General features: G+C 55.3%; 1 protein-coding gene across 4 annotated transcripts in view; it reads right to left on the reverse strand.

Moving 5' to 3' along the window:
* Positions 1 to 12836, reverse strand: part of TRAPPC9 (trafficking protein particle complex subunit 9) — a 383909-nt gene that overhangs the window by 101300 nt on the left and 269773 nt on the right. For all 4 annotated transcript variants that reach the window (XM_065903184.1, XM_065903182.1, XM_065903183.1 and 1 more), the window contains one exon: positions 1755 to 1908. In XM_065903184.1, coding sequence (XP_065759256.1) covers positions 1755 to 1908 — 154 coding nt within the window. The remainder of the gene's footprint in view (positions 1 to 1754; positions 1909 to 12836) is intronic.

Raw genomic sequence — 12836 nt, forward strand, 5'->3', positions numbered from 1 at the left:
CAAGCACACTGAGCCCTCCTCCCCGGGTGTGGGCTGGATCACCCCCAGCCCTGTGGGCCCGGCTCTGCAGGAGCTCCTGGGGGAAGCTAAGGCTCTGAGAAGGGGCAGGGAGCCCATGAGGATCCCACAGAGGAGGTGCGGAGCCTCCACAACCCAGGGGGACCTCTCCTGGCTCCAGCATCAGGACGCAGACGCCAGGGCTGAGCACTGACCGCCTGCTTCCTCTCCGCGCCTCCATCCCCTCAAGCGGTCAGGAGGCACTTTCAGGGCCCCCCCCCATGGGGGCTGGGACCAGCAGGCGAGCACCACGCTGGCCACACCACCCGAGCAGGTCCTCGGCTGGACTCAGGCTGAGTCGGCCCTGCTCACTCAAACACGCCAGCTGGCTGGACCGTGACTCTGTGCTGAGACACTGGGCACCTCAGGAAGGGCAACTCCATGGTCCCCGCCATCTTACTTCTCTCTGCATAGGAGACAAACGCCTAACCCCATGATGTGCACCTGGCCGGCTCCCTCCATGAGTTCCCTGATGCTCTATTTTTAGCATCTGGTTCCCAAGCCTTCAGTCTACAGTGCTTTTTCACAAGCTCCTTGAAGACAGGGGTCTGGTCTCCCAAGCCCAAATTCACGTGAGCTGGCACGAAGAAAGTGGCCTCGGTCCTGGAAACCATGCCTCTTGCAGCCCTCGGATGTTTCCAGAAACCAGGAAGATGGTCTGGAATGATCTGAGACCACATGACAGGCTGCGGCCATCCCATTTCCACAGAATCAGTGTGTGAACGAGATACCAATAAATAACAGTCTCCTCAGAGTTGCCTCTTCCTGGGAGACGCTCTCGCACCCTGAGCACTGTGGGGCGCTTCCCACCCTTGTCCCCTTGACAAGCTACTTATCCTTAAAAAGCCCACGCTAATGTCACCTCCTCTGGGAAGCCTTCCCTGATTGCCCTGCCCCCAGCAGCTTCATCCTCTGATGAAGCACTTGGCCCAGTGCGCGGTTCCTGTTGCTACTGCTTAGCCCCTAAGCCGTGTCCGGCTCTTGCGACCCCATGGACTGCAGCGCGCCAGGCTCCTCTGTTCGTGGGATTTGCCGTGCGTCCAATCCTCAGATGATTTCCACCCCTTTCAAGACCACGCAGTCAGGTGAGGCCTCATCTCTGCATCTCTGCCTCTCAGGTGGCTCACCGTACACCCGACCCAAAGCAGGCACTCCGTGAAGACTGCTGAAGAGACACAGGACCAGGGGAACCTGGGGCTTCTCCAGATTCCCACTCACCCACCTGAGTGTCGACCATGAGCCAGGCATTGCTCCGAAGCTCAGGGCAGGGCCAGCTCTTTTATGAAACTGACCTTTATAATACGGTCCTCCTAAACTGCTCCCATCCCAGGTTTTTCACAACGGCATCTCTGTGCCTTGCCAAGCTGCTCAACCCAACTTCAGTCTCCCTGACAACCACAGCCTGCATTCAACCATCAGTGAGGGGAAGCCCTCCAGCCCAGCCATGCCAGGTAGCCGTGAGTACTTCTCACTAACACAGATCTGAATGCTGACAAGAAACAGGTGACCCAAGACAAGCGCAGCCCCACCCCAAGCAGGCCCTTCCTCATCTTCCCTCCGGGGGCCCTGGACCCGGTGAGAGGTGAGACAGTGTCTGCTCTCCGTCCGGATCTCCCTGCCAAGCCACTCCTGAGTTACCTGTGCCCAGCGTTCACTAGCTGACCCCTCTGGGCTGCTCAGGTCTGGGAAAAGGATATGATGGTCCAGTGGATGTCCAGCTTGCTGTTGATCTCCAGGCCTCGGGCTTCCTGCCTCTCCTCCTCCAGTTGTTTGGAATTTGCAAACTGCCCCTTATCCGCCGGGGATTCTGGGAAACTCTCGAAGTTGAACTTGTCCACTTGAATGGCCATTCTAAGAGAAGGGGAAACACAGCAGAGGATGAATCAAGAGGGCAATTTCTTCTGCAGGCTCGTGGGGAACCAGCACACGCCAGCGTGAGACAGGAGAATGAATCATTATCGTTAGTAATTCATAACGGATTCACTCCAAGAAAATGAAATAATTGACTCCCAGGGTAGCGTTGGCTTCAGAGCTGGTTCAACACAGTTTAGCACCAAAGACAGAGTCAGAGAGTCCAACCCCAGAAAGAAATTTGGATCCTGAAACTGGATAAAGCGGACAGGAACCAAAGGGAAAATCACAGAGAAGCCTGGCAATTACTCAGCCCCGAGGCCCCAAGAGCCCAGTGGGAACTGCAGCCTCAACACAGAGCCCTGCCTGTCACCTCAAACTTCATCCTCCGCCAGACTGGCTTGTTCACACACGCTGCGCACAGCCAGCCAAATGGCTGCACCCTGCCAGCCACACAGCACTCCACCAGCTGCATAGCACCCCGCCTGCCCACTTGCAGCCCAGGACCCCCCCCCCCTTTCAGGTTTCTGCCCAAGTCTCACACCCTCAGGCGATTTCCATCCTGCGACTCAGCCGCTGTGCCCACGGCTCCCCACGTGGGAACGCTCTTGGCCTGACCCGTGGCACAGCTGGAGTCTTTCTTCCTTTAGATCAGAGCTTCAGAAAGGCCTTCCTAGACCACCCCTCCGCAGCAGCTTTCTCTCTCACCCACCCTCGCCTTCTCCTAGGCGGTATTCAATCTATTTCTGCTACACCATGTACCACAAGCTGCAAATATTTACTTCTGGATTTGTGAGCTGTCTATCAATCCTATCAGAATTCAGCCCCCTGAGGGCAGAGATCCTTTTGTCTTGTTTAGCAGTGTTTCCCAGGCCCAGAGTTGTTCCTGCCTGGCACACTGCAGGAACCAGTTCAAAGAAAAAATGAACAGTGAATTAAGATCCTTCCCCAATACCCTAAAGGAAATCAACTCTGCATATGCATTGGAAGGACTGATGCTGAACCTGAAACTCCAATACTTTGGCCATCTGATGCGAAGAGCCGACTCACTGGAAAAGACCTTGATGCTTGGAAAGACTGAGGGCAGGAGAAGGGGGCTACAGAGGATGAGATGGTTGGATGGCATCGTCAATTCAATGGACATGAATGAGCAAACTCTGGGAGATAGTAAGGGACAGGGAAGCCTGTTGTGCTGCAGTCCATGGAGTGGCAAAGAGTCAGACACGACTCAGTGAATAAACAACAGCACCCCAGGCCACTGCTGCCTGCTCCCATGGCTGCATCCACATTCAGCTGTATCTCCTGGTGAGACAGCACCTGGTCTGTAGGAGGCGGTCAGGCTCTAACCGCCCGCTGCCTCCCCTGCCTTGCCCACGGTCCTGACATGCACACAGCTGGGAGCTGGCTGGGTCTCAGTGCTGTTTGAAACCCTACCTATTGGCACAGAGTAGGTACTCAACAAAAATGTGCTACATGGAGGGATGCAGAGAGAAGGGGAAAAAGGAGGCTCCTTCATGTCAGGCCCCCAAGATGACTCCCAGTCAACAGATCACAGTAGGCATTTTCTTTTAATCCATAGTCTGTGCTGTGGCCAAAATATTCCCCTGAACCCCAGCAGGCACTAATAGGCCTTTGGAGATTTCTGTCTTTAACAAGCAGGAGCTGGTATTCAGGGCATATAAATAGCAAAATAAACCCAAGAAAGAGGCCTTGAGAGCTTGGAAAGGACTACTGCGATATTGGTCAATGTGCAGCATTTGGCTGAGCGTGACAGTTAAGGGTCAGCCACCCCAGAGTTAGAGGCACTTCAGTGTAACCACAGAAATGGTGCACTTCAGGGCAAGGACCACGTTCAAAAAATTACCTTTTTACCATTCTTTCCTGATTACAGCAGCAGATAGGCTTACTGCAGAAAAGCTAGGAAACAGAGACCGCATACAAAAGAAAAAGTACTCAGAATTTTTATACTCTTATGGTTGATATATTGATTCTATAGTCTTTTTTCCTAAGTGTCTGTATTTTAATGTAACAAATCATGATTTAAGTGTATGTGTAAGTCATAAAAGTGTTAAATATATGCATACACATACACATATACACATAATTTTAAGACTTGCTTTATTCTTTTAATATGAGATGAACAACAGACTGGTTTGAAATAGGAAAAGGAGTATGTCAAGGCTGTGTATTGTCACCCTGCTTATTTAACTTATATGCAGAATACATAACGAGAAACGCTGGGCTGAAGGAAGCACAAGCTGGAATCAAGATTGCCGGGAGAAATATCAATAACCTGAGCTATGCAGATGACACCACCCTTATGGCAGAAAGTGAAGAAGAACTAAAGAGGAGAGGGAAAAAGCTGGCTTAAAGCTCAACATTCAGAAAACTAACATCATGGCATCCGGTCCCATCACTTCATGGCAAATAGATGGGGAAACAGTGGAAACAGTGTCAGACTATTTTTTTGGGATCCAAAATCACTGCAGATGATGACTGCAGCCATGAAATTAAAAGACGCTTACTCCTTGGAAGGAAAGTTACGACCAACCTAGACAGCATATTAAAAAGCAGAGACGTTACTTTGCCAAAAAAAGGTCCGTCTAGTCAAGGCTATGGTTTTTCCAGTGGTCATGTATGGATGTGAGAGTTGGACTATAAAGAAAGCTGAGCGCCAAAGAATTAATGCTTTTGAACTGTGGTGTTGGAGAAGACTCCTGAGAGTCCCTTGGACTGCGAGGAGATCCAACCAGTCCATCCTAAAGGAGATCAGTCCTGGGTGTTCATTGGAAGGACTGATGCTGAAGCTGAAACTCCAATACTTTGGCCACCTGATGCAAAGAACTGACTCATTTGAAAAGACCCTGATGCTGTGAGGGATTGGGGGCAGGAGGAGAAGGGGACGACAGAGGACGAGATGATTGGATGGCATCACCGACTCGATGGATGTGGGTTTGGGTAAACTCCGGGAGTTGGTGATGGACAGGAAGGCCTGGCATGCTGCAGTTCATGGAGTCACAAAAAGTCAGACACGACTGAGCGACTGAACTGAACTGAACAATTTCACATCATTAAAGATTAGTCTGCAGAATATTCTATCATATGGCTGTATCACAATTTTAACAGTCTCCCTATTTTTCATACTCTCAGGTATTTTGCATTCTTTAAAAAAAGATATTGGTGAAAAAAAACCATAACCACCATCTTTGTGCTTAAATTTCCTCTCTGCACTTAGGGCTGTCTGTGAGATTCCATTTCTCGAGGTGGAATTACTGATGTGGGGACATGAAAGCCTTTCAGGCACGGAGGCAGGGAACAAGTCCCTTCTCAAGGAGGGCCTCCCCGAGCACGTGCCCCTGATAGAGCAGGGGGTCCCCTGTCCGCACGCTGGCCGATACTGATGATGATCGATTTTCAAATCTATGCCAGTAAGAGGCAAACTGCTGCTTCACTGATGTTTCGGTCTGCAGGTCTGAACTACTCCTGAGGCTGAATGCTTCTTCAGGAGTTGCCCAGTCATCTCTTTCTTCCCTGTGGGTAGAGATGGATTGCCTCGAATTCCCACTGAGCAGAACTGTTTCCTACTCCCTCGCTTCCGAGGTGGCCTGAAGCAAACTAGTGCTCTCTGCAAACCAAAGGTCAGAATACATCCTAAGTTTCACTAAAGGGGCCAAGCTCAGTCTCATCATCTGGTAACTCAAAAGGAACCAGTACCTGTCACCTGGCAGGCGGGTGTGGACACGTCCCGGCACCAGGCTCTCTTCTGGCCAAATGCAAAGTGGGGAGGGAGGCCCGTTCTCAGAAGACTTGTGATCAGAACAGATCAGAATGCACACTGACCACTGGGATTGTATTTGTGTGACTGCCTGGGCTGGTGGGGCGGGAGGGGTAGGGTGGGGAGGCTCTTTCAAACAATTTCTGACTGAGTCTAAGCATCACATTACATCACCCACCTACACTCTTAAGAAATGCACAGCCAGCTGGGCCCACAAAACAGGAGAGGAGAAAATGAAACGCAACAAACGCTTATCACATGCCCAGCCTGGGCTAGGTGTTTTAAATACACATTCACCTTTTTATGACAGCAGCCTAAGGATGCTTGATGTGCTTCCTTTCAGAGATGCGATGAAGCTCTGTGAGCGAAAGCCACCTGCCCAAAGGCACAGAGCTGGCAGCCCCACTGGAAGCCTGAGCTCAGACAGAGCCCCCTGATTTTTGCTTTCTCTGGCTCTCCCTTACTTAGGTCGAGGACCTAAAAGGAAATGATCTTTGCTCCTCTGGTTTTCAGGTGGAGGACACAGACCTGGTGACTGCAGAGCCTTCCAGCCACACGACCCACCCCACTCCCCAAATTTACAACATCGCTCCCCCTCCAGCAGACCCAGGGCACACCATGCAGCAAATGTCTCAAAGGCAGCACCCTCCTTCTGCACGGATGATGGAATTGAGGTACCAGAAGTTGAGTGACTCGCCTAGGGGGCACCCAGCCTAGAATCCTAGAGCCAGGACGACAACTCTGGGACCCAAGGACTACTCTACTTCTCTGTCGACCTGGACCTTGGGCACAGCCCTGAGCCTCACCACCCTCCTCCTTCATGCCCTCCAGGAAGGGCCTGGAAGCCAGGCCTGGGCACACACAGCATCCCACACATGGAGGCGGGGAGGCTGAGGGGCCAGGCAGTTAAGGAAGTGACCCGAGCTGCTCACTCAAGAGCTTCAGACCCGACTGCGGTTCTGACACTGACCCAGCATCTCAGCGCATTCCGCAGCGCATTCTCCAGACAGTCCCCACTGCTATTCGATTCTGTTCATCTTTGCCGAGTTGGAGAGAAATAAAACTAATACTACTACGGAATGCCAATTTTCATGTTTAATTTTATGGCCAAATGTGACAATAATAGTTAAGAGTTGGCACTAAAAAAAGGTGCTGTGATTTCTGAACAGTCTATAAAAAAGCGGTGGTATTTTTTTTAAAAAATACCATATCATATGATTCAGCCTTTGAACAGCTGATAACCTCGCCAGGGAAGTCATAATGATGACATTTAAATACAAATCAAGGAGTCGGATTTAGAAGGACTATCCATGTATAATTAAATTGAACTTTCATTGGGAGATAATTGATAGTTATAAGGCGGTATTCTAAATTTATGTAGTGCATCCTTCGGGAGTCTGTTTGACTATGCAGAACACCAGCCTGGTCTCTGGTTTATAATGAAGTACTAGCCAAGTGGAAGGGAGGAGGCCGGCCTTCCGGAGTCATTCATCCTCAATGAGAAGAACTTGGGGCAGACAGGAACACGGCATCAATACTGACTCCTGGCTCACACCCAAGACGATCATTTTCTCGTTAAGCCTTGCAGATCAGTTACGGTTTCAAAGAAAGCTTCCTTGTTATCATCTTTAATTGAAGAGAAGATACATCGTATTACAAGAACCAAAGCACCATCGGGGACCGCACCAAACATGAGACGGCAGCACCCACGGGCACCGGGCACCTGCCTCACCGCCCCTGTCTCCCTCCATCCTCAGGGCTGCCTGTGGGCTCACACCCACCACCCGCGCAAGGTCACAGGGAGCGCAGACAGGGCAGAGGACTCCTAACCGGGCCTGGAAGGCCTGCGGCAGGCAAGGATGGAGGTGGGGGTCCGCAGGGTCATCCCTGCCCCCAAGCTCCAGGCACACACCTGGCAGATGCAGCTAAGTGCCAGGCACTGGACGGGGTCAGGGCAGCTCAGATACGGCGGGGCGCCCGGGCTCCCCCTCTTGCTGCCCCCACACAGGCTGGGACCCACTCGGGGGGGAAAGGCTGAGCCGATGCCGGCATCTGACAGGTCCCAGCCCCCTTCGCTCTGTCTCGAGGTGTTCTGTTTGTCCGGGTCTCCAGTTCCTCACCTGTGGGCTGGAGGTGGTTGAGAACCCGCCCACCTCTTGATGGGCTTTCTGTGAGTTCAGCCAAGGCAAGGGTGGAGGCCAGAGGGGCTGCCAGGCAACCCCGGCCTCTTACTGCGGAGACAGCTTCTCCGAAGACTGACCGCGTGGTGTGATCGCAGCGAGAGGCCACCAGGTTCTGCAGGAGGACAGGACCAGAGGTCCACGCAGCGCCCCGTCACACTCCCCCTGTGCACATTCTCCCCGGCCGTCCACGCGGGGACCCCAGGGCCCGGCCCCCCACTTCCAAAGGCGGAGAACAGACCTCTTACCCGCAAGGACCTGCTCTCTCGGGGCCCTCACCTGAAAGGCTGCCCTGGCCATTTCTCACGACTTCCTCCACGGCATCCCCAGGGCCCAGTCTCTCTGCCTCCCACCCGCCTTCCAGGCTGGCTGGGGCATGTCCCTCTGTCACTCTGCCCCGATATCCCCAGTGCCCTGTCCACCTCCTCCCTGGACTCCACTGACCCCTCTCCAGCCCATGGCTGCTTCCAGCACAGCTGGACATGCAGCCTCCGAGTCCCTCCGTGAACCCAACACCTCCTGCATAAAACTGATACGTGTTTATCCTGTATTAGAGGACCACAAACGAAGCGACATGTCTCATGTCCAGAGACGCCAGCTCTCAAGTGTCAGCAGCGTCTCCTTCCATCTCAGCCAATGTTTCGGTGGAAGCACAACCCCCCTTCCTTGCATTTCTGCAGATGAACGACTACTTGGGGGCTTGTAAGTAGTGTCCTCCACACAGAAGACAGTGCTTAATAAAATGAGATTTACTCTTAATGCCATCGAGCTGCCGGCTGCCCCCCACAACCTGCGGGAAGCAGAGTGAGGGCTGGATCCCTGCTTCCTGGGGTCACCTTTAATTGATTTCTCTCTGCTTGGCCTCCTGCAGGAGGAGCCTCCATCTAAGCAGAGCTGGCTGGCCTGCTGGATCCCTGCCACGTGGCGGGAAGGGGTGGGATGAACTCCCCAGTGGGCGGGGAGTTCAAGCCTGACTCTGCTCTTGACGGGACATGGGGCCCAGGGTGGGTCCCTGACTGAAGCGTCTCCTCCAGGATGGAAGACTGTGTGGATGGAGGAGCAGGGCTCTGCTGCCACCCAGACCTGGATTCTAAACCCGCCTTGGTCACCTGCGAGCTTGGCGGCCAGAGGCAGGTTAGGCAGGTGTCTCCAGGCCTCCGCTTCTTCACATGTGAAATGAGTACGTGAGGCTGGGGTCAGTCAGGATTGTGGGGACCCTGGACCACCTGACATATCATTAATGCTCAAAATTATAGCAATTACTTTTGGGGGGTGGGGTTAAAAAAATGTTGCTAGAATGGACTGAGGTCAAAACAGAAAAGCATTTATAAAAACATTTTATAAAGAATAAGATGTCAGATAAATGCTAGATGCTGGTATTTTATTTATTCTTTTTACTCTCCTGCAATCACAAAGAACATTCCCCCAAGACCAATGTGCAAGCATGCCGCTGCATCCTCAGCCTGCATCCTCCAAGGCCCCCCACTCCCGGAGGCCCCCCAGCGCCAGCCCAGCCTCACTCACCTCCTTTCTCCCACTCCTCGCACAGTCCTGCTCACAGAGCCCACCCCGCCCCCGGATCCATGCGAGCTCACCCCAGTCAGGGCCCCCTCTCTGCTGAGCACCAGGAACCATGCCAGCAGTCCCCTGGACTGCTGGGTCTCTAAGGGCGAGCCTGGGGATTCCTCTAGTGCTCCTCGCTGCCGGCTCTGGGGAAGTCTATACTAAGATCAAAAGACCAATCAGATGCCTTCCCCAAAATCTGAAAGGCCTGGTTTCTGCCCAGCTCTGCCTTCTGCACCAGGGCTCCTGTGACAGGTCACCCACCGGGAGCCCCCACCCTGGGTAGCCATGCGGAGGCCTGGGGCTTCCTGGGGGCGGACACGCATTAACCCTGGTGAGGACCTGGCCGCAGGGCACCTTCAGGGTCTGTGCCCGCCCGCTGCCAACTGGAACAGGAAACAAGCTGCTTACAAGTCCCTGCTTCTCCCTGTGGCCCGTGCCCAGCTCTGGGTGGGCTGGGAAAACCCCGAGGAGCTGGATTAGGGCGGCAGCCTCTGTGGGCTCAGCCAGGCCACGGCCACCAGGTAGCCTTAAGGGAAAAGCAGGCGCGTTGACACCCTCCCGGGCTCCTCTGAGTCTTCCGGAGTGACGTGCTGGCCGGGGAGGGACCGCGGAGGTGGCAGCGCCCTCGTCTGGTGCCCGCTTCTCTCCCATCACCCGTGCAGAGGACGCGCCTGCACCTAAGGGTGAGGGCACCGGCGGGGTCCCAACCAGCAGCCCCATCATCCCGACCACATCTGGGTCCTGCACGGCCACTGCGGGTCAGCATCTGTGCTCAAGGGACACGCGCTGACAGGACACTCGCTGTTGTCCCCTTTGTCGCCTTACCCCGCGGCTTCCCTGGCGTGCAAGGACAAGACATGCTGAGGGCCGCCTTGGGGTTCAGCGGGGCGCTGCCCAGGTCAGACTGAGGGCGGATGTGCAACCAGCTGCGCCGGGATGACGGTGCTCAGAGAGTGGCCAGCACATCGCAGGCCCCACGCCCTGCTCATCGTGCAGGGAGCTGGGCGAACCTGAAGCAGGGCCCCGCCCCAGGAGCTGTAGGATCCCAGAGGAGAATGGACCAGGGGAGACGGGCTGGGAGGGCTGCGGTGAGTGTGCCAAGGGCTAGGACCTGAGGACCTCAGGGCAGCGCGGCCTAGAGAAGGGGCACCCGGCGCTGCCCACGTCCCTGAGGCTGCTCAGGCTGGGAGTCGGGGGGAGGTGAGGAGGGAGCCTCCCGGGTCCTCAGACCGTCACATATGGCACAGGGCGTGACGTGGTGGAGTGTGAACCCTGCCAGCTCCGTGCCCTGGATACAGGGCCGGCTGCTCCAGGGCAGGCACTGGGCCACCTGCTCCAGGGGCCTGGGAGGGACGCGGCTGGAGGGGTAAGTAGAGCCATCCCACAGAGGCTCACAGGGGACATACCCTGCGCTCCGCTGGGCAAGTGGACCCATGCAGAAAGGGAGGTCAGAGTGTGTTTTAAGACGAGAGGGACATTTTTTTAAAATAGCACAGAGAGGAGGCACCAGAGGAGGCAGAGGAGACGGAAGCCCCAGAGGGAGAACTTTACTGAGAGCCTGCCCTTGGCACACATGCCACCCTTCCAGCGGCCTCACTGCCTTCACAGGGCGGACGGGGACCTGAGGCAGAGTGGTGGGCCTGGCAGCCAGGGGCCTCTGTGTGCGCAAAGCATCTGCAGGGGAGGCGCTGCACCTCCCACCCAGGTGACACCTGCCAGGGATGCCTCCTGGAAGCGAAAGCCCAGGGCCTGGGTCCAAGAGCCCGAAAGGGGAAGGCAGGCTTCCCCGGGGCCTCACGCAGGTCGGACAAGGTGTGCGGGCTACGGCAGAGGCGGGGGGTGGTCGAAACCCACTTGGCCAACAGCAGTGTGGAGCTCGCAGGCCCAGCCCCAGCTCCAGGGACGTGAAGAGCAAGAGCGAAACAAACCCATCTCTGGCAGATTTTCCCCTGGCATGCTGCTGAAGAAAGAACTCGGGAGAAATCCGTGGAAGTGTTTTGACATCTGGATTTAAGATAGACCACAGCAGTTTCCCTCATCAAGCTAATCAGAAGCACAAGAAGCAACAGAGTTAAAGAACCCTAAAATAGCTTCTGTCGGACGGTTACAGATGGATCGGACAGTTATAACCACCAGAACGCAGTGCGAGGATCCTGGTACGCTGCCAGTCTCAAAGGTAAACGAAAATATACTGCGTTTGCTGAAGGCCAACAGTCTTCAATTAGCCTCCGGGGAAATTAAAGTTCCCTTTGATAAAATGCTCCTGTTGAGTGAAGCTGAACCCATAAGACCATGTGGAATCAATGTCTGTGGATCAGGAAGCCTTCTACGTCGGGATGCAGATACCCTGCCTTCTACAGGACGTGTGCCTGCCCTTCCCTAACCTGGGGAACACGGAAGCGAGGGGCTCAGGGAGGGGCGGGGCATCCAGGGTGCACACGCACCTGGGGCGGGTCCCCTCACCACTGAGACCTTCCTGAGGGCCAGGCTCTCTGCGGGGTTCTCAACAATCACCTCTAATTCTCACAACCACCCTGCTGATGAATGTTATCACTGTCAGCGTCCGAATCCTACAGAAGAGGAACCTGGGGCTCCCTCGGCGGTGCACGTGCTCTTAGAGGACGGAGGGGCAGGCACTCTGGGAGGCAGGGGGATGCGGCCCTACGCCTTTGGAGCCCAGCCTCCTCCCCTCACACCCCATCCAGGAAGGTTCACAGGTGCCAGGCAGATGCCAACCAGTCTCCAGGGTGGGGCCCCGATGGCTGTGGGTCTCCCCTGCTGGGCTCTGCTCTCTGGCCGGCAGATGGGGCAGCCAGCCCCCGGGGAGTGTCCTGAGCGCTGTAACCCTCCGGATTGTCACCTGTATGGCGGGCACGTGACTGAGCGACAAGAGGTGATAAATCTGGACAGTGTATTCCTCATGAGAAAGTCTTTTAGAAATCCTAGTTCTCGCGTCACTATTATTGCACGAGTCCTTCCACCGGGCACCCCAAACCAGAAGCAGGCCACCTCCCAGTTGCTCCCCTCCAGCATGTCTCACTCCCCATCTCCCCACACGCTGGGCCCGTGACCCCTTCCTCTGTCCTCCAGGCCTGGGCAGCAGGCTGTGTGGACTGACCCTGCCCCCTCCCTGGCTCGAGTTTTGGTGACCTGATGACATCACTCTACCCCGGCCCCCCCTCAGCCCCCCGCACCCTATGCTCAGGACCTGGATCTCTACCCCAGCCCCCCCAACCCCCCACACCCCACGCGCAGGACCTGGATCTCTACCCCGGGCTCCCCCTCAGCCCCCCCACCCCGCACCCCACGCGCAGGACCCGGATCTCTACCCCGGGCTCCTCCTCAGCTCCCCCGCACCCCACCTCAGGACCCGGATCTTGGTGTATGTCCGTGGCCGTGGTTCTGAA

The sequence above is a fragment of the Muntiacus reevesi genome, chromosome 12 (assembly GCF_963930625.1).
Source record: "Muntiacus reevesi chromosome 12, mMunRee1.1, whole genome shotgun sequence".
Classification (NCBI taxonomy): domain Eukaryota; kingdom Metazoa; phylum Chordata; class Mammalia; order Artiodactyla; family Cervidae; genus Muntiacus; species Muntiacus reevesi.